A 25105-nucleotide genomic window follows, 5' to 3' on the forward strand; every position below is an offset into this window, starting at 1 on the left:
ACCCGCTCGCCCTCCCGGCGTAGCCCCCGCCCGGTACCACCGCCCCCCGCCCCGTCTCACCGCGGCCTCGGCCCGCTCCCGGCCCCGCTCCTGCAGGACGCTCCCGGCGCGCACGGAACCACCTCCCATTGGCTGATGTAGCCATCACTCAAGTGGTGATCCCGCCTTCCCCCCGCCCCGGAGCGCCCGGAGCCGTTTGCCGTTGGTTGGCACGGCCGTCACTCAGAAGGAGGTCCCGCCCCCGCCGCGCCCCGTCCCGTCTCTCCGCCGCCTCGACCCGCTCCCGCAGGACACTCCCGGCGCTCACGGAGCCGCCGCGCATTGGCTACTGTGGCCGTCACTCAGACCACGATCCCACCCTCGCCCCGCCTCAGGCTGCACAGCTCCACCGCCCATTGGCTGGCGTGGCTGTTACTCAGGAGACGGTCCCGCCCTCTTTCCCTCAGGCTCTCGGACCCGCTTCACAGACGGGGTTTTACTGCGCTGCTGCGCCGAGGCCGCGCAGTCGGGCACGGCCCTGTCCCGACCCTGGCTCCCCTCACAGTCCGGCATTGCCCCGGTCCCGACCCCCCTCACAGTCCAGCACGGCCCCGGCCCCGCGGTCCGGCCCCCGCCTATTCGTTCTTCAGCCCCTCGGCGATGAGGTTGAGCTCGTAGCACCAGGTCTCGTAGCGATAGGCAACGCGGATCTGAGCCACGTTCGTCTTCCGAATGTCATTGCCATCGGGCCCGTCTTCCTGGTACTTTTCACCCAGGAACTTCATTTTCTCCTGCCAGAGGCAAACACAGCGGTACCGACGTGAGAAGCCCCGCTGGCAGCGCCCGAGGGAAGCCCTGAGCCCACGAATGGAGCTGGTGCCATTCTCAGGCTGTGGGCAGGACCAGCCCAGAAGGACACACACCTTGTGGGACAGGAGACACTGCAGGACACCCCTGCGTGAGACAGGACACCCACGATGTGGGAGAGGACACACCTCATGGGACAGGACACCCCTCATGGGGCAGGACACATCCTTCATGGGGCAGGACACCCCTCATGGGACAGGACACTCTGCAGGACACACTGCCCAGGGGACAGGACACACTGCAGGACACCACTGCATGGGGCAGGAGACACTCGTGGGATATGAGACACTGCAGAACATGGCATCTTGTGGGACAGGACACATCCCTCATGGGACAGGACACATTGTAGGACACCAGTGCATGGAACTGGACACACCTCGTGGGATATGAGACACTGCAGAACACTCAGCTTGCGGGACAGGACACACTGCAGGACACACTTCTCATGGGACAGGACACCCACCTCGTGGGACAGGACACTCTGCAGGACACACCACCCAGGGGACAGGACACCCACCTCATGGGACAGGCCACACTGCAGGACGCTGTTCCTGGCGATCTCACACATGTCACAGGTGCTGAGCTTGAACACCTGGGCAGCGATGGCGTACTCCTCCATGAGGGGCTCCTGCAGCGCAGGGTTAGGGGTCAGCAGCCTCTGCCAGCACAGCCTGAGCTCTGCAGGGGCTGTCCCACAGCTCGCTGAATCATTTGGGCTGGAAAAGTTCTCCAGGTTCAAGTCCAACCTTCAACCAACACCCCATGCCCACTAAACCATACCACAAAGAGCCACATGTTCTCAGTTTTTGAAAACTTCCAGGCACCACTGCCCTGGGCAGCCTGTTCAGATGCTTGATCCCTGTTCCAGTGAAGAAATTTTTCCTAATATCCCACCTGGACATCTGCTGGTGGAGAGGGAGATGGTCCAGCATGTGCTGGACCCCCTGCAAGTGCCACTGGCTTCCAAACAAACCGAGGCCCACACAGTGCCAGCCCCACAGTGCCAGCCCCAGTGCCCAGCTCACACTGTACCTTGGTGTAGTGGAACTGCATGGGGTCATCTGTAGAAAGGGACACCATGAGCCCTTTCTGGTGGAAGTCAAGCAAGGGGTTCTTGGCATACTCCAGGAAGAGGCTGTTGTTGCTGAGCGGGGACATGGCAATGGGAATTCTGGCAAGGAAGTACAGGTACTGCAGCACTGGGCTCTGCAGAGAGGAGCAGAGGTACCACGTTAGGGACAAAGTTCTGCACCTTCCACCTCTCCAGGGTCAGATCAGGCTGGTCCCAGCCAGGGAATTGTGTGCAAGGAGAGAGATGGGCCAGGCAGCAATCAGTGCTTCAGGGTAAGGAGCACAAGAGGCCAAGTATCACAGACATGTTTTATGAAAAATCCTTTCCTTAGGATTTTTCCTCCTGAGAAGCTGAGAGGCCTCAGGGACAAAATGTAAACAATGATTATCTGCTGCTGTGGAATGCAACAGGTGCATCTGTGATTGGTCTCATGGGATTGTTTCTAATTAGTGGCCAATCACAGTCAGCTGGCTCGGACTCTCATGTCAGAGAGATTTTATCCCAAGATTTTATTATCATTCCATTTCTTTTCTATTCCTTGCAAGCCTTCTGATGAAATCTTTTCTTCTATTCTTTTAGTATAGTTTTAATATAATATATATAATAAAATAATAAATCAAGCCTTCTGAAACATGGAGTCAGATCCTCATTTCTTCCCTCCTCCTGTGACCCCTGCAAACACCACCACAGCCAAGGAGCTGTCTGATATCAAACTCAGCTGGCTCTACTGATAACAATCATATTCTGTGATGGGTCTAAACCCCAAAATCTAATACACTGCTCAGCCACATCCCCAAACATGCCTGGAGAAGCCCGGAGAACCATTTAACATCTGCCCAAACCAGGCTGTGTCAGTGTAAAGCAGTGGCACAGGTAACCTGAGGCAGCTGTGAGCCCTACTCCCGCTCTGCCATGCCTGGGCTGCTCCTGGCAGCCTGCCCCACGTTACCTTCTTGAGGTTGAGCCCGTGGGAGATGTTATCAGCTGTCATGAAGGCGGCCAGTAGGTGCGTGAGGGCCCCGGCCTCGCCGCAGTGCGGGCGGAACAGGAACGTGTTCATACCACGCTGCCTGGCACAGGGAAGGAGCACTCAGAGCAGCCAAACAGAGGGTTGGGTGGCTGGACCCAACTTCAGGCCCAGCAAACAGAGGGTTGTGTGGCTGGACCCAAATTCAGGCCCAGCTCTGCCCCTGCTATGAGTCCCCAAGATTCCAGCTTGACTCTGAGGAGCACTCAGAGCAGCCAAACAGAGGGTTGGGTGGCTGGACCCAACTTCAGGCTCAGCAAACAGAGGGTTGGGTGCCTGAACCCAACTTCAGGCCCAGCAAACAGCAGGGTTGGGTGCCTGAACCCAACTTCAGGCCCAGCAAACAGAGAGCTGGGTGCCTGGATCCAAATTCAGGCCCAGCGAACAGAGGGTTGGGTGGCTGGACCCAACTTCAGGCCCAGCAGACAGAGGGTTGGGTGGCTGGACCCAAATTCAGGCCCAGCTCTGCCCCTGCCATGAGACCCAGGAATCCAGCTTGACTCTGAGGAGCACTCAGAACAGCCAAACAGAGGGTTGGGTGCCTGAACACAACTTCAGGCCCAGCAAACAGCAGGGTTGGGCGCCTGGACCCAACTTCAGGCCCAGCAAACAGAGGGTTGGGTGCCTGGAACCAACTTCAGGCCCAGCTCTGCCCCTGCTATGAGTCCCCAGGAATCCAGCTTGACCTAGGAGCACATTACTCCTTCTCTTCTCTCCTCTGTGTGTGCACTAGATGCATCTCTGCAATCCCTGAACTTTCTCCCCAGTCCATCACCCCTCCTACCCAGGGGTGTCTGGGTTGCTTTGGGATGTGATGCTCCAAATACAGAGCAAGGAGAGCCCCCATCTTCCACACCAACAATCAAAGAACTGAGGCAAGGCACGAGGCACGTCCCAGGCCTCACCTGCGCAGGTTGTTGAGCACCAGGATGTTGGCGTACATGTAGTAGATGTAGTACGTGTAGGATGGGTTCTTCTGGGAAGTCCACTCCTCTGGCTTTGGGCTTTTAGTGCTAAACATGTGTCCACTGTGCTTGGATTCATCATCCACGCTGTCAAATCCTGTGATCTGGTTGGCAAAATGAACAAAAAAGGTGCATCTCACACTCCCCACCTCATCACTCCCAGGTGGGCTCAATCTGCCCCAAAACTTGGCTTTGCCCCTGTGCCCCTCAAGGGCAGAGTTGGACAAGGCTGCAGAGCTCACTCTGTATTTATAAGGATTATCACACCCCACTAGCACAGTCCAGACCAGGAATAAAGCTCACACCTCCCCAGGAGATGGGTGCCCAGCGATTCCCAGCCCCACAGTAGCCAGCCCAAGCAGTCTGTCCCCTCCTGCCCTTCTGGCCACATCCCCTTTCCCTGGAATGAGACAGAGCCCCCTGCCCCACTGATGCCACTTTCCCTGTCAGGGCCAGTACCCCATTTCTGGTGCACAAACAGGGACGTGAGTTCTCCCCACACCTGACAGCATCACCAGGTGACACTCACGTGGCGTAGAAAGACACTCAGCTCTTTGTGGGCTTGGGGATTGACTGTTGCCTCGAACACAGGAACAAAGATACATTCCAGCATTTTCCCAAAGTGGGGGAGGAAATTCTTAGACCTGAACACATCACTGTGGACAAAGAGATTAATTGCTACTAGAGGGACAACACAGCCCCACTGTCCCCACAGCCCTTTCAGGGATGAGGGATCTATAGGGCTCAGCGCTTCTCAGTCCCACAGCACATACTAAATCCTGGGCACTTGGATCATCCACTTCATGTTGGGGGAATAGACCCTGTGGGTGTTGAACCAGCTGGCCAGCCTGGCCCACTCCTCAGGCGACCGCCCGTAGATGGAGAGCCGGGGCTCCGTGTGCTGGTACTTGGCATCCTCCAGGTCAGAGCCAACCTCCTGCAAAGCACAGCACACCATGGCAAGGGAAGGCAGAGCAGCAGCACAGCTTCACCCCGTTCTCCTGCCCTCTCTCCATACCTTGATGATGGTAGCAAAGTACTCGCCGTGGATGGCGTTCTCTGTCTTCAGGTAGAGGTCCCTGAGCTCGCTGGCGCCCACGGGGTTGTACTTGTCATTGAACTTGTCAAAGCGCTGGAATGTTTGCCGGCCCTGCAGCAGGGAGCTCAGGCTCAAACACTGCCCTCACAGCTTGGCAGGGAGCAGGGACTGAGCCAAACCACCCAAAATGGCATCACCAGGAGCTGCTGCACCCTGGCACAAACATTAATGCACGCAACAAGTGTGGCTGCACAAGGCAAAAGCCATGGGGGGAAGAGTGGCCCAAGAGTGATCTTACATTAAATATCCTACCACTTACAGCATGGACATCCAGGGAATCCACTGTCAGGTCGTAGGGGTGCAGTTTGAGCTGCTGGAAGAGCTGTTTCAGGGTGAGCTGTTTGCCCTTGGCGTTGTAGACCACGCGGTCGGCATCCACACGGTAGGATTTCTTGATGAAACGCAGAAGGTGCTTCTGGTTCATGCAGGCTGCAGCATGGATGTGTGTGTCCACCTGGGAAAACAAGGACAGCTTCAGGCTGGGGTGCTTGGGTACCATCCCAGGGGGGTGAACAAACCCCTCAGGTGAGCACATTGTGTGTGAGCAGGGCTCAGCCCAGCAGGTGAACACAGTCAGAGGGCACAGCTTTGCCAAGGCAGCACATCCCACTCACAGGAGCAATACTGCTGCTCAGACATGGACTCTAACATCCATTAGGGAGGGGCAGGCACCATGACAGATCCTCTCTAGGGTCCCTGGAGGTCTAAGCCTTGGCTTTTACCTTCCTGCAGTTGTAGAAGTCACGGTGGGGGTTGTTCTTCAGCTCCTTCATCTCCTCCATCTCATTGAGCATTTCATGCACTTGGAACTTGGACGAGAGGAACTTGAGGCGCCGGTGGGCGTAGGTCTTCCTGGTGAGAGCAAAGGGCAGAACAGGAACTGGGCTCCTCACCCCTCGGCACAGGGACACACATTCCACCTGGGCTGGAGGAGCTCGTGCTGGCCAGCCCTGCTCCCCTGAGGTGCCTCCCCTGGCTCTATCCCAGAGCTCTGAAGGAAGGCTGGCCAGCTGGGAGACAACCTGCAGCTCCTGTCTCCAGCCCCTGAGTGCTGCTTTGCTTGAGACCCAAGCCAAGAGGGCTGACAAGTGCTGAGGACACTTGTGCAGCCAGATGTGTCACCAGCAGGTTCCTGAGGGGGCTGCCCTGACCTCCCCTGCCCTCTGAGGTAGGATCTGGTGTGTTGTGCACTTACACAGGCCCCTGTGCAATGAGGACCAGGAGGAAGTTCATGTCATCAATGAAGTTCTCCAGGCTGGGGTAGGGCAGGTCCTTTGGCTCGTTTCTCTCAGCCGCTGCCTTGTCTGCATAGACATAAACTATCCCATCCTTCATCTGCACGTGGTATCCCAGGTCCTCAGGGAGGTTCCCACTGTCCAGGGGATCCTGCCCATCCTTCACTGGTGGGGTGAACACTGCAGCAAAAGGAGAATTCCATCAGGCTGCCAGGCCTGCCTTGCTCCCCCACCCCACCCCAGTGACACCAAGGAGGGGACCTGGGCGAGTTCCTGAGCCCTGCCCCGTGCTGAAGGCACCTCCTGGGGTGCCCGGATGTACCTGGGCCAGCGTCACTGGGTCTCCAGGGCTCGCCCTCGATGGCACGCAGGTACTGCGAGGGTGTCTTGGGGAACCTCTGCAGTGACTGCTGCATGTTCTTCTCCCGGATGCACAGCGCCCGGTACAGGCCCCTGCACACCACCTCAAAGTCTTCCACTGTCACCTGCAGGGGAGGTGATGCTGAAGGCAACCACACAGCTGGAACAGGACACACCAGGGTGGGTCCAAGAAACACACCCTGGTGCACCCAGGAAGGAGATTTCAGTCATGGCAAGATGAATGTGAAAAAATGGTTTGGGCTGGAAGGGATCCTAAAACTCATCTTGCTCTAGCCCCTGGTGTGGGCAAAGACACATTCCACTGTCCCGGGGTGCTCCCAGCCCCATCCTGGCACTGGACACTTCCAGGAATGGAGCAGCCACAGCTTCTCTGGACGTCCTCTGCCAGGGCCTCCCCATCCCCACATGGAACAATTCCTTCCCAATATCCCATCTAACCCTGCCCTCTGGCAATGGAAGCCATTCCCTGTGTCCTGTCACTATATGGTATTGTAAAAAGTCTCTTTCCAACTTTCTTGTCATATCATATAATCATATCATATAATCCTATATCTCATCTATCTCATCATATCATGTATCAAATCATATCATATCAATGTCCCACTGCTCTGCCTGAGCAGGGTGAGGAAGGAATGACAGGCAGAGACCCAGGCACGACAAAGGGAAGCTCCTGCTTGCAGAATCAGGGAATTCTGATGTCAGCCCCTCTTACATTCCTCACTGCAATCAGTAATGGACTCTGAAATGGAAGCCAGGCCTGGGCAAAACATTAAAGCTATTTTTGGAGCCCAGGCTGAAACTGAAGCAGGAACAACAAGATGCACTAACCCAGGGTGTCAGTGATTTTTGATTTACTGCACTAACAAATGTTTTGGGCAGTCAGGAGAGACTGGAGTGGAGTCAGTCACTCCCAGCTAGGATAGTCATGGCAGGGGGAATGTGCTCAGTGCAGGGAGGGATTTCCAGATCCCCTCTGCTGGGCAGCTCCAGGCTGAGCAGCCTTCCAGCAGGCTCTTAGAAGCAGCACAAATGTAATAGGAGGCTGAGGAGGAGCGGGAGGCAGGATTAGCACGGGATGTGATAACAGTCCTGGTCAAATGGCTCCAGGTGACCCTGCCTGTACCACGGCTTGGTGACTTTCCCTCAGCAGTTCTGGGATCCCTGGATGTGCATAGAGCTCAGACAGAGCTGTGTGCAAGCAGAGAGGATGTGACAGAGTGAGCACAGCCTGTTCTGCCCTGGAGAGTTCTGTGGCAATATTCAGCACCCCAGAGCTCCTGCTAAGGAATTCATCTCTGGATCCCCAGGGGTGCAGCAGGGCACCCCCAGATGCTTGTGAGGCACAGTGGGGACACTTTCCCAGGTACAGACTCCTGTAATAGACCCTGAAACCGGGCATGGGCACTGCTGGGGGGCAGGCAGGGAGCAGAGGGGTGCCCAGTGTGCAGAGGGAGCAGCCCTGGCAGTACCTACCCCAGAGGCATAGTCCCCAGTGATCTGCACCCGCTGGAAGGGGGGCACGCTCTGGTACTGGGGGCAGGTGGAGCTGGCCTCCTCGGTGACAGCCAGGCTGGGGACAGCCCCCGGGGCCACGGGCGGGGCCAGCACTGTGGTCTGCATGCGGATCAGCTTCTTCCTGCTGCGAGGAAAGGCTCAGGCAAACAGCCCCACTCCATGGTACCCACAGCTGCAGGGCCAGGGCACTTCCCCCAGCTGTGTTCCAGCTGTGCACACCGTGGTGCAGCTCACTGGTGATAAATGAGCACCAGAAGCACAGGCCACAGCACACAAAGAAGCCACAGGTTTGTCCCCGAGCCTCCCTCCCCAGCAGCTCTGTGCCCATGCCTGTGCTGGCACCCACTGAATGGGCCAAGGGCATCTTTCTGCCCAAGCAGTTGGAGAGGAAACCCTGGAGTACCTGACAGATGCCCTGGGATTATCAAGGATTTATCCCACAGGTGTGGTGAGCCGTGCCCAAGGGCTGATTTCCATCCCCCCTGTTTGCTGTGGCCAGGAGCTGCAGGCTGTGCTCCTCTCCCTGCTCCTCCCCTGGGAGCTCACTCACCGCTTCTCCACCGTGGAGCTGGCCTCCTGCAGCATCATGTGCACCGTCATCTCCTGCCGGGAGATGGGGCAGCTCTCTTCCACGTCAAAATGAGAGATTTCCCCCCTGACTTCCTCATCCTTCACCTCGGAGGCAAAAACCTTCTCGGCGAAGGAGCGCAGGGTCTCGTCCATCTCTGCAAAGAGGAGTTCAGTGTCCCACAGGGAGGGGATTCCCAGCAGGTGCCCCTTGCAGGCAGCTCCGTGCTCAGCTGCCCTTTCCTTGTGGTCTCCACACTCTAGAGAAGAGTCTGAGCCACCTCCCAAATTTGCAGCAAGGTTGGGCCACTCCTGGTGGGCTGGAGACATCCCCTGATACCCCCAGTACAGCAGGAAAAGGAAACACAGTCCAAGAGTGCTGCCAAAAGGCCCAGAGAGAAGCAGGTCCTTGGGAAGGGCAGTTATGGGAGCATGCACTGAGGGAAGTTGGCAGAGCCCTTAGAGCTCCAGGGAGCCCAAAATCCACTTGCTGCAGCATTCAGGGGGACACAGAGGCATGGATGGGGCAGAGCTGGCAGCCCAAGCACTCGGCTCCACCATGCCAGGGCATTCCCAGCTGGGCACTGCCAGCCCACCACGTGCATCGTGCTGCAGAGGTGCCAGGGCCACCACTGCCACAGGGCTGGCTGGAGCTTTATGGAGGAGGAAAGGAAGAGTAAAAGGCCTTCCTCTGCCCACAGAACACCATAAAACAAGAACCCAAGGGTTCGGCTGGCAGCAGCTCCCAGAAGCAGATGTTGGCATGGCAGCACAGGGGCTCTGACAGCGGGTTTTGGCAGCTGGACACAAAGCAAGGTGAAGATCAGTGCCCAAGGATGGACCTCACCATCGAGTGTCACACAGATGAGCACCAAAGCAGAGCAGACACAGGGGTCTCAACAGCACTCAGGGTGCAGAATGATATTGAACAAATTGCATCTTTTGGTGCTGTATCAAAGGACCAAAAGATGGGACCATTCTGTGTAACACTGATGGGCAGAGCTGGCACTGCCTGGAAACAGCATTTCCCAGCTGCTGAAGGATCACCATGATCATGATCTGCATGATCTGCATGATCTTCATGATCTCCATGATCTCCATGATCTCCATGATCTCCATGATCATGTAACTGCTGCATGGTTCCAGAGATCATGTCTAGGCAGTAACACAGCAGAGCAGAGAGAAACCCAGCAATACTCACGTTTCTGTTCTGCTGTTTGAGATAAAACAGAGACAAAATAAAAGCTGTTGTAATCAGCTCTTCAAAATCTGAGCCTTTTAGCTTTGTCACCTCATCAGTCTTTAAAAAGGGATTAGCAAAGTACAAGTTTAACCAAATCCTCCCACTTAGAAAAGAATCATAGAATCATAGAGTGGTTTGGGTTGGAAGAGACCTTAAAGCTCATCTGATGGGCAGGGACACCTTCCACTGTTGTTGCTCCAAGCCCTGTCCAGCCTGGCCTTGGACACTGCCAGGGATTCCACAGCTGCTCTGGGCACCTGTGCCAGGGCCTGCCCACCCTCCCAGGGAGGAATTCCTTCCCAATATCCCATCTAAATCCACCCCTCTTTGGCTTAAAACCATTTTCCCTTGTCCTGTGATTTGTGAGAAGTCCCTCCAGCCTTCTTGCAGCCCCTTCAGGTACTGGAAGGAAGAGACAGAGCAGAATTTGTCCCTTTGAGGAGCACAGAGGGACCTTATGCACTGCCTGTCCCATGGAAGAGCCTCAGTGATGCCTCAGGGTGGAACCAAACCCCAGTGCAGGTCCCTCCCTCCCAGCCAGCCCAGCCTGGCTCTGGGAACATCTCTTCTCTGGAAGTGGAAGAATTTGGCTAAACTTGTACTTTGCTTCTCTGGAAGAGATGTTCCCTTTATTTGATGGGCACAGCTTCAAAACAAGCTGGGTGCCAATTGAGAAATTCTCCAGAATTTAGGGAATTTTACCCCCCCCTTCCCTGTTATTCCCCAAAAACATGAATTTTCCTCCCTTCAACTGCAGAGGTGCAGCACCAGGGCAAAGCTGGGATGATGGTACAGCTTTGGTATCCCTTCATGCTGATTAAATTTCCCTGCAGTGCCCAAGGTGGAGCATCCTGCAGAACCCAGATCCTCTCACCCCACACCTGGCAGGCAGCAGTGCTGAGGCTGAGCTGGCCTGGAAGGGCTCTCCTGCCCCTGCAGGGACACAGGGAGGGCAGCACAGCCTCCTGCTGACCAGGCAAGCAGATATTCCATACCCAGAGCACCAGGCTTTGCTATTTTTTGCCCTTGACTCCCTCCTCTGTGGCGCCCAGCATGGGTGGCCATTGCAGAGATGCCGAGTTCCATCACCCTGTGCTCACAGCTCCCCTTATTGCCAGCAGACCAGGCAGCTGGGACACTGCAGTCCCACCCTGACAGGGTGGCAGCAGCACTCTGAGCCTCAGCCCTGCCCTTTTTCTCTGACCCAGCAGCTCAGGCTGCAGCTCTGCCCTCACAGCTGCTGATTCCCAAAGCCCAGCCTGAGGAACACGCTCCAAAATCCTGACTCCACATATTCATCTGCCTGCAAAGCATCCCAGAAATGTTTAGTTTGACCTTTCATCTCTTTAGTGGATGGAAATTACGCTCAGGAAGGTTCAGAGCCTCCCCCTGATGGTGCAGGGCAAGGTTTTAACACCAGCTCCATGCGCTAGGCACTGTCTCTGACAGCACAGTCCTGCAATTCCAAACATGCTCTTATCAGGGCTGTTTGGGGCTGTTATCACTCAGGGCTCTGCAGTCACCTGCCACATGTCCCCCTGCACTGCCTGCAGAGCCTGGCTGGCCCTGCTGCTGCTCCCATCCCCTTGGGGCTCCCCACAGCTGAGCTTCACCAGGGGCACCAGAGATTCCTGAAATCCCTCTGAGCCCTTCCACAGGGATTTAATGATGTCATTTCAGGACACATCACACCCAGGAGAGACAGGATTTTCCTTCAGTACAAAGCAGAGGAAGCTTTAAACAATAACACAGTTTCTTCACTGCGCCATCCAAAACCATCTCCAAGCAGGAAGAAAAATGCCCAGAGGTCCCCTGGACGCCACACATCCAAAGCTCTGAGGCTGCGGGGCTGGAACCTGCCCTGTGGCCCCTTGGCTCACACGTGGCTTTCAGACCTACCTGGAATTCTCACCCGAGACATCTCAGCAGCGTTTGCAGAGCCTCAGTGACACCCCAGAGTCCCCGGGCACCAGGGGCCAAGTGACTGCCTGGCAGCTCAACACTAATTTTACTGCTTTCCCTTCCCTGTAACCAGACTCTCCCACTCTAAAAGGAGAGTGGAGATCAACTGTGGGACTATTTAAAGTGCAGCCACAAGCACTTGCACTGAAACAGGTGAAAGCAGGGCTCAAATTTAATTAAATTTGATTTAATTAATCAAATTTAACTAATCTTTTTCTTTAAGTCAGGTTTGCATTTTTCATTTTGTGAAGTGCCAACTGGTGTCTGGCCAGATTTCTGATTTCCAGGGCAGCTGCTCCTTTCTAATGTGGAATTCAGTCTTTTAAGAGAGACTAAAAGAGAGACTAAGAGAGACTAAAAACTGATGTCTTCTAAGCTGAAACAAAGATTTAATTTAAACAAAAATTCCCAATCAGAGCAGGTACAAACCATGTGCTCCCACCTGAGCTATTCAGAGGTGTTTCCTGAGGGAAGGATCTGTTTGAAAACCTGGATTTTACCCACAGGGCTGCCCAAATTCTCACTTCTTCACAGCTGAACCCAACAAAGAAAAGGAAGGTGCAAGGAGCCACAGTTTGTTCCTGGGTTTATCAGGAGCTGCCTTTTCCAAGCTTTGTGTGTAATATTGATCTGATAATCAGTTCTGGATGTGGTGAGCCACAACTGAGGTTTATCTGACAGAGAGCAGCTCTCAATCAACCCAAGGTGGGTCAGGGAGCTCCTGCCTTGGCTTGGGTCTGGCTCAGCAGCTTGGGTGGCACCTCCTGCCTTCATCTGAAGCAGTTTGTTTCCAGCAAATTGGCTTTGAGGGCTGTACCCTCCTTTGGGGTGCCCTCAAACCTTCTTCAGATCCCACCTGCAGCTGGAAATCACCTCCTGTGTGAAGGGAAAGGCCAGGATTTGGTGTGTCCTGCCTGTAGCCAGGATAACTCTGAGCTCCTGGTTCAGATTCCTGGTGGGAAGTGGTGAAACTGAGCAGGTCAGGAGGATAAAAGAGTTTTGAGGTGAAGAAGATTCTCCCTGTTTGTGCTTCTATTCTTGATGGAGTTGAAAAGCTGCTCTGGAATAGGACAAAGCATTTGGGCTCTGGTTTAAAGGGTGGATTTGGTCAGAGCATTGACGGGAACAGAAAAACCACCTGGAACAGAATCATTATTTGGAATTCTATGTGCAACCAAGGGATTCCTGTGCCACGTTTTGCAGGAGCAGCTATGGAAAGCTCTTGTCCAAGAAGAAAGCTGGGACAGGTGAGAGATCACCTGCACAAATAAAATAAAATAAAATAAAATAAAATAAAATAAAATAAAATAAAATAAAATAAAATAAAATAAAATAAAGTAAAATAAAATACAATACAGAGCTGGAAATAACCAGCCATGGATTTTGTCCTTAGGAGCACAGGAATCCAGTGAGGTGAGACCTGGAGCAGCTTCTCCAGCTGAGATAATTTCCACGGCATCCAGAAGCTCTGTGGAAGAGATTATTTGATGGGCACAGCTTCAGAACAAGCTGGGTGGCACTTGAGAAATTCTCCAGAATTCAGGGAATTTTACCCCCCTTTCCCTGTTATTCCCCAAAATTATAAATTTCCCTCCCTGCAATCAGCACCAGGGCAAAGCTGGGATGATGGTACAGCTTTTGTCTCCCTCTCATGCTGATAAAATTTTCAGGTTCTGAATTATTCTTGCTCTCACCCATCCCCAAGTTTGAGAGTCTCCACACCCCATTATTGTTTAACTATTTCATTCAAGGCCCATGAAATCCTCTTGTTTGCTCTCCCACAAGGACTAAACCAGCCCTTAACCCTCCTTGGGATCTTGGGATTCACATCTGAAACCAAAAATGACCTTTAGGATCCAGAGGTCAAGAGAATCTTGGTCTTTTGATCCCTCAGCTTTTTTAATCACAGGCTGAGCTTGGGTGGGCTCATGGTGGAAATCTGAGTAAAGCCTGGGCATGCTGTGCTAAAGTTAGATCCAGGGCCTGTGCAAGCTCAAGGACTGACACAAACAGCCTCTCTTCCCACTCTTTTTCAGCTGGATTCACACCCAGAGGCTTTGGAGTGCCTCTAAACACCCCCACTTTAACCTCTGAGCTGCCCTGGTTCCACCCAGGGAGAATGGTTGGAGCAGAAATTTGGGCTCCTGAGCAGGATCTTCCTCCAGCTTGCACCCACAGAGGCCATGGGGGAAGCTTTGCTAGAAAATGGTTCAAATTCCTGAAGAGGAGGAGTCTGAGCAGGAGGATAAGGGGGATGTCACCAGGGCATCCTGGCTGTGCTGGGGCTTTGATCAACCCTCAGCAGATTCTCCTGTCCCTGCCTTGTGGGGATCACAAATCCTCTGAACAGAGAGACAGAGCTGGCCCAGGATCTTCCTGGGGAGCTGTGAGAAAGCTCAGAGAAAGAATTAAAACAATTCGGAGAAAGAATTAAAACAATTCTTGTCTCAATCCCTGCACCTGGCAGGCAATCTCTGTTTGTCAAAGAAGTTTACAAGGAGGAGTTGTCCCTTCTTAACCAATAGGTGAGAGAAGATTCCTGAAGGCCAATCAGGTCTGAGAGCCACCATTGTTTCTGTAAGAACTGTGGATTTCTAATAATAAAAGTGCTTTTCATGCCTTCTGAGTCTCTGTATCACCTTTGTCCCCTTTGGTGACAGCTGTATTTGTGGGGTGCCTTGTGGCAAGGAGGAATGATGAATCTGACTCCATGTTCTCAGAAGGCTAATTTATTATTTTATGATACTATTTATATTAAAGAATACTATACTAAACTATACTAAAGAATACAGAAAGGATATTTACAGAAGGCTAAAAAGATAATAATGAAAACTTGTGACTCTCTCAGAGTCTTGACAGAGCTTGGTCCCAATTGGCCAAAGAGTTAAAATAATTCACACCAGAATCCAATGAAACAATCACCTGTGGGTAAACAGTCTCCAACCACATTCCAAAGGAGCAAAACACAGGAGAAGCAAATGAGACAATATTGTTTTCCTTTTTCTCTGAGGCTTCTCAGCTTCCCAGGAGAAGAATCCTGGGCACAAAGGGATTTTTCCAGAGGATGTGAACGCCACAGGTGACACCACCTTGCCCCAGGTGACACCACCTTGCTCTCAGTCATCCCCTGCACAGACCCCCAGGGCACAACCAAAACCAGCTCCTATACAGGGAGCTCCTTTGTAGGAACAAACCCATTGAGGGAAACCTTTCCAACCTTTCCACAAGCCCAAAAACTCTGGGGTTTTCAGCATCCTGGGGTTCTCAGCACCCTGGGGTTCTCAGCACCACCCCAGCCCAGGGTGGGAATGCTCTGGGCACAGGCTGGACCTGCAGTGGCAGGAACTCTGTGTCCCTGCTCCTGGGGGTCTGGTTTTAAATTCCTGGCATAAAACCCACGTTGGACTCCAGGTTTCAGATGCCTGACACGACGTCTGAGGAGAAACAACCCTTGGAGCACATTTACTGACCGTGTGCTCTGACAAAATTTGCCTTTTTGTAGAGGAAAGGCAACAGGGAAGTATTTTAGAAGACTGAATCAAGCAATTTAAAAGGTTAACAGAGCATGATTTGGGCACACCAGAAATTTAATAGCTGGTTTGCCATTGCAGTATCAAGCAAATAATTGATTTACATTTGTTAGTGTAAATCAGCATGAGAGATCCCACTGCAAACAGAGATTCAGCAGCAAGATTAAAACTGGACTGGACCCAGCCTGTGGCAGAATCAATGTCCCTCTCACTGCTCATTGATCCTTAGGGCACATCTGTGATAGAGCTGGACCTGCCCCAGCACAGAATGGAGCAAATCCCACCCCACAGACAAAGCAGAGGGCACTGAGATCATGAGACCTCCTGTAACTCCTGGATCCTGTACCCAGAACCCAAAGAAAACAACCAAAGAATTCAAAGTTTATTCTTTTAAAAAAGTTCTTTAAGAAGCAAAATAATTTACTTCAATCCAAACCAAAGAGAGATGCATTATTGAAAGCAAATAATTAAACAAAGTAACAACAAATTAGCCCTTGGGTTAAAAGTCCAGATCCCAACATTCCCAACCATCCTGAGGGTTACCACAGGCACACACTCGAGGTTTGGGGTTTTTGACAGAATGTGATCCCCCACAGGCCTGAGGCTGCTTGAAATCCAATTCTAAGGCTGAGCTGCAATAAAAGTGATGGCAGCTTCAAGATCCTGGTTAAAATCCTGGTTAAAGGGACAGGGACAGAGTCTGAGCAGTCTGAGCAAGAACATGGAGTGAGGACACAGAGAAACAACCCCAGGATCCCACTGGCTCCACTGACTGAGCTCAGCCACACAACACAAACATTTGTTCCAGTCATTGGCACTTGGAAGTTCTGAACAAGAGCTTTATCCTTTTTTAATATTTTAACATTTTACCTCAAAAGTTGTTCATGTCTGTTCTGCCCAAGGCAGTGAAATCAGCTTGGCACTAGTGCAGAGTTGTGCTGTTGTAAATAACAATATTTGGACCAAATCTACTAAACTACCTTTCCCAGGGACCAGTCTTGTGCAAAACCTTCTGTGCTTATCTTCTGAATCACTTCCCCCAAATTCACAGGGATTGTCCTTCCAGTTCTTGGCTGCCACCAAACCCAGGGTTCTGGTGAGGCAGCTGGAAACAAATCACAACCATTCAGTTCACTCCTGATAGTACAACACCCTGATTTTGTATTTTCTGCTGGATTTGGAACTAATCCAGCAAAAAATACAAATGGACTGATGGACTTGGGAGTATCACCTGTGCAGGTCAGCTCTGCAGCACCCTAAAAACTGAAAAAAATTCCTAAAAACCATTCTAAAGGTTCCAAGGGGGACACAAATACAGACCTACCCCCAGCAGGGCTTTTTCCCTTTTATGGAGCCCAAGAGAAAGGGAACAGCAAAGAGCAGCAGATGCATTTTCCAGTCAGTTCCCACACATTGCTGAGAATTCCCAGCTACAGCTGGTACATTTTAATGCCAGAGCATGCTGAGCAGTGTGGGGCATTGCTATGATGCAAATAATTCTCCAGGTTGAGCACACACCCTTCAAACATCAAATGCCAGAGGCTTCCCATGGCCACGAGCAGCTGAGCAAATTCCTGCATTTCCCAAGAAATCCAACCCCATCCATGATGTTTGAGCAAGAGTTTGACAGAATGTCACCATTCAGTGTCCTCACAAACCCCACATTGCCCTTCCTGCTGGTTCTATGAGTATCCCAAAAGCTTTTCCTCATTTCCCAGGGGTGTTTTTATTGACTGGCTGTCCTTGTGCCCCACAGCTTTTCAGGAGCAGCCCCACAGAGGTTTTCACAGAAAATCTTCCTAACAAGGCTTTCCCAGCCCTGGCTGTGCAGCTCTGCCACGTTTAACCTCTGCACTCATGGAATGGTTTGGGCTGGAAGGGGCCCTAAAGCTCATTCCATGGGCAGGGACACTTTCCTCTGTCCCAGGCTGCTCCATCCTGGCCTTGGACACTTCTAGGGATGGGGCAGCCACAGCTGCTCTGGGCAACATCAAATAAACTGAATTTGAGCCAATGGTCCCCACAATTCTGCCCACCATTGTGTGTGTGTTGCTGGAAAATAATATTTTATGTTCAATTTTTTGTGGATTTAATTCTTATCAGTCACATCAGTCAAAGTTAAAATAAATTGAAAAAAGTATTTATAAGGATTATCACAGATAAAGCAAATGTGATGCAGATTGATCCTCTTCATTCCAAGAAGAGAATTAAGACTGTAAGTAGTGAAGGAAGCAACATTAAAAGGAAAAAATTCTTCTCTCTCTGTTTACTGCTCTCCAATGTCCATTTGAAACTGAGCACTCCAAATTAAGATGTGTGACTGACACCAACAACCTGAACCTGAGCCTCCTGCATCTGCTCTGCTGGCCGGGCACTGACCAAACGCTCCAAATGCTCCCTCTGTTGGCTGAGGGCTCCTTCCTCCTCCTCCTCCTCCTCAGAGCTGAATTCGGGGCAGAACCAGCCCAGCAGCACGGGGACAGGGTGAGCACAGCTGGGCACAGGTGAGCAGGGCAGGGTGCTCTGGTCTGTTCTGTTCTGCTGAGAAGCTCCCTCAGCTGCAGGGAAGGGCTCACAATTACAATTCCCTCACTCAGGGTGAGCCCCGAACTCACCAATCTGTCCCCACCTCCTGTGGAGCCATCCCTGAGCTCATTTCCTTCCTCATTTTGCAAGGATGCTGCAATCAGAAGCTGGCTCAGGTGCCTGTGGCAGCTCTCGGCTTTCTCCCCTCCAGCACAGAACCCCAGGATGATTTGGGTTGGGAAGGACCTCAAATCTCATCCCAAACACCCCTCCCATCCACCTTAAATCCATCCCATTCACTGCCCCAGGCTGCTCCAGCCTGGCCTTGGGCACTGCCAGGGATGGAGCAGCCCCTTCCTGCACCCCTGACAAAGAAACTCCAATTTTACAGCCTAGAGACATTTTGAAGAGACTCTTTACAGTCTGTGGTAAGAAAATAATTCAGAATAAAACAATTTGCAAGTTACAGAGAGAGCTGAATAGCAGCTGTCCAAAGCAACCTCCAGTTACCAGATTAATTAGTGAGAAGCTGCCCAGAAATGTTGGCAGTTCATGTTAAAAAATGAACAGTTGACAGGTTTGGTCCAACTTAGAAGAGATCTGAATGCTGCAGGAAAACAATACAGAATATAAACTGTTCCACCCACAAAGAAAGTAAAACACAGATGCAGTGTGTCCCCTCCCTTGTCCAAAAGTCTCTCAAGTGCCTGCTGGACCTTCCAAATTCCTGCTGGGGGATCCTGCCAGGCCCAGATCACCCACAGCACACTTGCCTGCTTGACACAATGAGCTCCCCAGAAATTCCAGTCCTTGGGGGTTTTCCTCAACCCAAGGGACAACTCCAAATCTTCTTAGCAAACAGGCACTTAGTTAGGAAAGGTTTTCCTTTTTATTACAGCAATGGAGGATCAGGTAGGTGGCACTCCTGGCACTGGAGATGTTGCATTTTTTTTGCTGTACAGGTGCACAGAGAGCAGACACCCAGCTGGGAGGGGACAGGGTGGCACCACCCCGTGTGACACCAACGGTGCCACTCCTGTGACAGCACTGCACGGATTCCAACAGACAGGGGACACACAGCACTTCTAGCTTTTACTCTAGAGGTAAAGTGTCATCTTTTTTCACAGCATTTAGTCTCTACAGTTCACTTTTGGGGCTGGTTTTCTTCTGGAACAAAGCCAGGTGACAGTGAGAGAAGAATCCCAGCACATCCCGAGGTGCTGCTGCTCCGTGAGCTGAGCAGGGAGGTAGATGCCATGGATGTTCTCTTCAGATGGAGCTAATTAATTCTCTTCATCTTGTGCTAATTAATGAACTCTGGTGCCCAGAGTCTGTCACTGGCACCCAAACACTGCAGGGAGCAGCAGGAGAGGCAGCACAGATCGAGGCTCGTCCAGCAGCTGCACCTGAACCACGTTTTCTTGGCATCTGGAACAGAAAGGCAGCTCCAATTAGCACTAATTAACTCTGGGCTGGATGGGCAGTGCAGCAGTGCAAGTGCTGAGCTGGTCTGGCTGTTTTCATAGCCATGAGCAACATCTTCAGGGAATGGTTGAAAGGGATTTCCCTCAGTTGGGAACTCAGATTTCATTATTTTATGTGGTTAATGGGGAAAAACATGGAAATAAATGAGAAAAAATCTGGGAATAAATGGGAAAAAATCTGGGAATAAATGGGAAAATGTGGGAAAAAACTGGAAAAAATGGGAAAAAATCTGCGAATAAATGAGAAAAATGAGGGGAAAAACTGGAAAAAAATGGAAAAAATCGGGGAATATATGGGAATAAATCCAGGAATAAAATGGAAAAAAATGGGAATAAATGGGAAAAAAATGGGAATAAATGGGAAAAAAATGGGAATAAATCCGGGAATGGGAAAAAATGGGAATAAATGGGAAAAAATGGGGAAAAATGGGAATAAATGGGAAAAAATGGGGAAAATGGAAATAAATGAGAAAAAATGGGAAAAATGGGAAAAATCCTGTGGGAGTAAATTGGTAATTGGTTATTTCACCATTTTGTTTGGTTAGTCCTGGAATCAGCATGTTCCAGAGCTTGAGGGGAGCTGTGCAGGAGTCAAACACTCAGCTGGGCACACCCCTCTTTCAAGGTGTTTCCTCAGAAATTACACCTTCTCCAAACAGCCCAAATGGTTTCCCAAAAGAAGGAGAGAGAAAGGAATGACACAGCAAATCACACCATTGGAATTGGTGGAAATCATGGAATGCTTTGGGTTGGAAGCAACCTTGAAGATCATCTTGTTCCATCCACCCATCAGCCAAAAGGGTGACATGAATGAAAATTCCTTTTCTTAAGCTCTGCCACCAACTTAGAGGGGAATTTTTTCTTTTTTGAGCATTAAAACATTGTAGGATCCAACTGCAGGGTCCACTGTAGAATCCAATTCTCTGGGAATCGATATGTGCCACGACATATTTTATGAAAAATCCTTTTGCTAGGATTTTTTCTCCTGAGAAGCTGAGAGGCCTCAGGAACAAAATGTAAACAATGGTTATCTGCTGCTGTGGAATGCAACAGGTGCATCTTTGATTGGCCTCATGTGGTTGTTTCTAATTAATGGCCAATCACAGTCAGCTGGCTCAGACTCTGGTCAGCCACAAGATTTTATTATCATTCCTTTCTATTGCTTTCAAGCCTTCTGATGAAATATTTTCTTCTATTCTTTTAGTATAGTTTTAATATATAATTTTCTTTTAATATAATATATATCATAAAATAATAAATCAGCCTTCTGAACCATGGAGTCAAGGTTCTCATCTCTTCCCTCCTCCTGGCACCCCTGCAAACACCACCACATTTGGTGACCCCGAGTGAGGAACATTCCCACAAATATGTTCTATAAAAGGGGAAAACCCCTCCTAGAGCAGGCAGCATTTCTAATCACACTCAGGAGCTGCTGGAAGGCAGAAGAGGAGTGCACAGTGAGGTTCCAGCTCACCTTCTCACATGACAAGGCAGGAGAGTCCCATGCAGCCCTGGTTCCCATCCTCGCTGCTGTTCAGCTTCTTCATCCGGTACTGCCGGATCTCCCTCACCAGCGTGTAAAAAGCATCTTCCACACCCTGCATGCAAACACAAGGTCAGGGATTTTCCTCCCTCAAGCTTTTGAAATCACTCATCTGTCCATCCCAGAACCCCTTAATGGGTTTGAAAGTCACAATTCTGCAGAAGAGCAGCACCCAACTGATCCCGTGGCTCCTCCCATATGGATGTCCCAGCCTGACTCCTCCTGGGATAACAACCACTAAAATAAAAATGGAAAACTGTATCTCAGGGAGGCTCCATGCAGGAAACCAGCTGCTCCTTGCCTAATTTTAGAATTCTTAGAATTCAGCTCTTCAGGATTTTCTGGCTGCTGCTCAATAATTGCACCTTCCCTGTTCTGCTCCCCTGCTCCAGGCTGCCTGGACAGGCCCACGTGGCCAAGGAGGCTTTGGAGAAGCCCATTAGACCAGTCTGGGGAATTCTGTCTGCAATCATAATCTGCTAATTGGCTTTCATTAACGAGCCAAGAGCACCCAGCAGGTCTGGGGTGAGGGAGCTCAGCCTCTGACACTCCCCAGGGAGAGCAGCTGAAACTTCTGTTCCTTCTGCCAACACTGCAAGATGCTGAAACTGGCTGCAATCAAAATTTTAACATCATTTGAAGCAGTAGAAAGTAGCTGGGTTTCTTTTTCTTCTGTGTGTTTTGTGAGATTTTATAATGAGGTATTAATTTATTATAGTTAAAATATGTTTTTTTATTTAAGACGTAAGTATTATTTTTTAGGAGTTGTTTTACAGGCATTTGTTTCTTATTGGGAGGTTTTTTAAGAGGGGTTTTTGGTGGTTGCATTTGAATGCTTTGATAGTAAAGGTGAATTTTAACATTTTTTTGGGCATGTGTTATTTTTTCTTGTTATGTAATTTTCCACAAAACCACAAAAATTTAGAGATAAAGAGGTATCTTTATCTCTACATTTACTGGTATCAGTTATGTTTATTATTTTGAGTTTTTTTTTTTTCCTAGTTAGTTTTTAAGTTTTATTTAGTAACTTCAGGGGAGTTGAAATTTTTTTATTCTCTGTTATTTATCAACCTGACCCACTTGAAAGGAAGTCAGGGTGAGTCTGAAGTGATTCCTGTGCTGGCCCAGCCCAGAACTCTTGAAATAGTGAGTGGGGAAATAAAAGCAAAAAAATGTAAAGGGATTGAAAAAAGGCTTCTCCTGTAAATAAGGCAAAAGCACATGGGAAAATGTCCTTGCTGCATTTCCCAGGAAGGAGTCAGGCCCTGGGGGAGCCCCTCACCTGTCTCGTTTTTGCAGAGGTCTCTATGAAGGGGATTCCGTAGCTTTTTGCCAATTCTTGGGCCTGTTTTGTGTCCACTGTCCTCGTGGGCAGATCACACTTGTTCCCCACCAGCACCATGGGCACGTCATCTGAGTCCTTCACTCTCTTGATCTGTTCTCTTTAGGAAGACAAATTATAAAAAAAAAATAAATTTAGGAAGTATTTTCTAAATAGAAAAACTGGTTTAGTTCAGTATTCCAACAACCTTGTGCCACAAAAACACATTAAAGGTGAGCAGGGCCTCAGGGGTCAGCAGCATGGCCAAGCACTTTGTACACTTCATTTTCTGTCCATGGATAACTCCACTCTGGATTTCTCACCCATTTCCTTAGGGATGACATTCTGTAGCTGCAAATGGCATCTGATTCACAGAATCCCAGAACAGCTGGGCTTGGCAGGGAGATCACCCAGCCCAAGGCAAGATCACCTGGAGCAGGTGACCACATCCTGGAGGGTTTGGAATGTGTCCAGACATGGAGACTCCACAACTCCCTGGCAGCTGCTCCAGGGCTCTGCCACCCTCACAGAAAGAAGTTTTTCCTCACGTTGAGGTGGAACTTGTGGTTTAGTTTATGGCCACAACTCCTTGTCCTGTCCCTGGGCATCATTGAAGAGAGTCTGACACTGTTCTTGTGGCACCCCTTGCAGAATTTATATGCATTGATTAAAAAAAATAATAAAACTGGATAAAAATCATCCCAGTCTTAACCGACTAAAGGTGGTGGCAAGGCCCTGGCACAGGTGCCCAGAGCAGCTGTGGCTGCCCCTGGATCCCTGGCAGTGCCCAAGACCAGGCTGGATGGGGCTTGGAGCAACCTGGGATGGAGGAAGGTGTCCCTGCCATGGCAGGGGTGGCACTGGAAGGGCTTTTAAGTCTCTTCCAACCCACCCCTGTCTGTGATTCCATGCACTGGCACAGAACAGTGACAAAACTTCCTGAAAGAAGTGGGAGATTCAATAATTGTCCATTCCTGAGCTTTCCCTGAGGCACTCCAGCGCTTCAGTCAGGCCAGTGTCCCCACCCTGTTCCCTGTCCCTGGGGCAGCCCAGCTGTACCTGTAGAGGTTGATGTCAGCGAAGGATTTGCTGTTGTTGATGGCGAAGACGCAGAGGAAGCCCTCTCCTGTCCTCATGTACTGGTCCCTCATGGCGCTGTACTCCTCCTGCCCCGCCGTGTCCAGGATGTCCAGCAGGCACGTCTCCCCATCGATCACCACCTGCTTGCGGTACGAGTCCTGCAACAACACACGGCCCCCGTGAGCCCTGCACTGCCCCTGCCGCCCCAGGGGCACGGGGGAAATGGAAAAATAATCATCAAAACGCAGGAGGAGCTTTGGCAGCTGTTCTGCAGAAGACGTGGCTGCCCCTGGATCCCTGGAAGTGTCCAAGGTGAGATTGGACAGGGCTCTGAGCAGCCTGGAAGGTGTCAGGGTTGAAACTGGATGAGCTTTAAGGACCCTTCCAACCCAAAGCAGTCTGGGCTTTGTCATTCTCATCCATCTCTGACAAAAACCCACCACACCTAAAACTACACTATTTCAAATATTACCCACACTATCACATTTTAAACCATGCCCAAACTACCCCATTTTAAATGAGACGCTAAGCCCTCTCTCATCCTTTGTTACAAAACACTCAACTCCTGTTGCTTGAAAGAAATTCCTCCAGAGGAGCAGAAAATAAAGAACAATCACAAACACGAGCAGAACCCCCGCCCTGCCCAGCCCCGGCCTCTTGGGCTGCCTGTGGCTGCTTTAGGAAGCCCGAGGGGAACGAACAGGGGAGGAACCGCTGCCAGAGCCCCGGGCGGGGCCGGGCTGCGGGCACCGGCGGCGGATCCGCTCCCGATCCCCCCGGCCCGGCGCTCCCGTCCCGCGGCCCCGCGCACCTCGATGGTGGGGTCGTACTCGTCCACGAAGTGGTTCTGGATGAGCTGGATGGTCAGCGCGCTCTTGCCCACGCCGCCCGCGCCCACCACCACCAGCTTGTACTCGGTCATGGCCCCGCGGCCTCGCCGGGCCCGGCCCGGCCCCGCCGCCGCCGCCGCCCCGCGATCGCCCCGCGCCGCTTCCGCCCCCCGCCCGCGCGTCACCGCCCGCGCCGCTTCCGCACACGCGACACGGGCGCGACACGGGCGGGACACGGCGGGATACGGGAGGGACACGGAGAGACACGGCGGGGCACGGGAGGGACACGGCGGGATACGGAGAGACACGGGAGGGATACGGAGAGACACGGCGGGGCACGGGAGAGATACGGGAGGGACACGGCGGGACGCAGGCAGGGCACGGGACGGACACGGGAGAAACACGGGCCACGGCGGGACATGGGAGGGACACAGGAGAGATATGGCGGGACACAGGAGGGACATGGCGGGACACGGGAGAAACACGGGACACGACGGCACCGGCACCGCGGCTCCGAACCGGCACCGAGCCCGAAGCACGGGGCTTTAAATGGCACCGGCCTCGCAGCGCGGAGCTTTCAAGAGGGAACAGCACCGGGCCCACGGCCCCGAACGGGGAACGGCACCGGGCCCGAATCCCGGGGCTTTGAAAGGGGAACGGCACCGGGCCCGTATCCCGGGGCTGTCGAGGGGGAACAGCAGCGAACCCAGCCCCTGTGGTTTTTAAACCGGGAATGGCAGCAAACTCTCGGAATTTGAAAAGGGAATAAAGTCCAGATTTGTGCTTTTAAGAAGCTGTTGATGAACAGCTGGAGCTGAGCGGTTCTGGGTCAGGGGCTGCAGAGGGAGCATCCTGCACTTGGATTGTTTTTTGTTTAAA

The 25105-nt window shown here is 51.6% G+C and overlaps 2 protein-coding genes across 2 annotated transcripts; both read right to left on the bottom strand.

Moving 5' to 3' along the window:
- Window positions 1-567: 567 nt before the first annotated feature.
- Window positions 568-11931, bottom strand: AMPD1 (adenosine monophosphate deaminase 1). The gene is made up of 15 exons (XM_059487782.1): window positions 11850-11931; window positions 8691-8865; window positions 8099-8264; window positions 6567-6729; window positions 6205-6424; window positions 5732-5861; window positions 5269-5463; window positions 4929-5060; window positions 4684-4847; window positions 4440-4566; window positions 3851-4014; window positions 2868-2988; window positions 1879-2052; window positions 1364-1474; window positions 568-770 (listed from the first exon to the last, which is right to left on the bottom strand). The coding sequence occupies exons 1-15, from the start codon at window positions 11869-11871 to the stop codon at window positions 615-617; spliced, it is 2220 nt and encodes a 739-aa protein (XP_059343765.1). The 5' UTR covers window positions 11872-11931; the 3' UTR covers window positions 568-614.
- Window positions 11932-15823: 3892 nt separating this feature from the next.
- On the bottom strand, window positions 15824-24391 carry NRAS (NRAS proto-oncogene, GTPase). Its single transcript, XM_059487783.1, has 5 exons — window positions 24208-24391; window positions 23376-23554; window positions 22278-22437; window positions 20927-21050; window positions 15824-19396 (listed from the first exon to the last, which is right to left on the bottom strand). The coding sequence occupies exons 1-4, from the start codon at window positions 24316-24318 to the stop codon at window positions 20931-20933; spliced, it is 570 nt and encodes a 189-aa protein (XP_059343766.1). The 5' UTR covers window positions 24319-24391; the 3' UTR covers window positions 15824-19396; window positions 20927-20930.
- Between the last annotated feature and the right edge of the window lie 714 nt (window positions 24392-25105).

Source organism: Ammospiza nelsoni, chromosome 23 (genome assembly GCF_027579445.1).
Source record: "Ammospiza nelsoni isolate bAmmNel1 chromosome 23, bAmmNel1.pri, whole genome shotgun sequence".
NCBI lineage: Eukaryota > Metazoa > Chordata > Aves > Passeriformes > Passerellidae > Ammospiza > Ammospiza nelsoni.

Coding starts and splice junctions, on each gene's coding strand:
- NRAS (XM_059487783.1), bottom strand. CDS start 24,318: ATGACCGAGTACAAGCTGGTGGTGGTGGGCGCGGGCGGCGTGGGCAAG. Junction 23,555..24,207: donor AGTACGACCCCACCATCGAG/GTGCGCGGGGCC, acceptor GTGTTGTTGCAG/GACTCGTACCGCAAGCAGGT. Junction 22,438..23,375: donor GCTGACATCAACCTCTACAG/GTACAGCTGGGC, acceptor GTCTTCCTAAAG/AGAACAGATCAAGAGAGTGA.
- AMPD1 (XM_059487782.1), bottom strand. CDS start 11,871: ATGTCTCGGGTGAGAATTCCAG. Junction 4,567..4,683: donor ATCCAAGTGCCCAGGATTTA/GTATGTGCTGTG, acceptor CTTTGTCCACAG/TGATGTGTTCAGGTCTAAGA. Junction 4,015..4,439: donor TGAGTGTCTTTCTACGCCAC/GTGAGTGTCACC, acceptor TTTGCCAACCAG/ATCACAGGATTTGACAGCGT.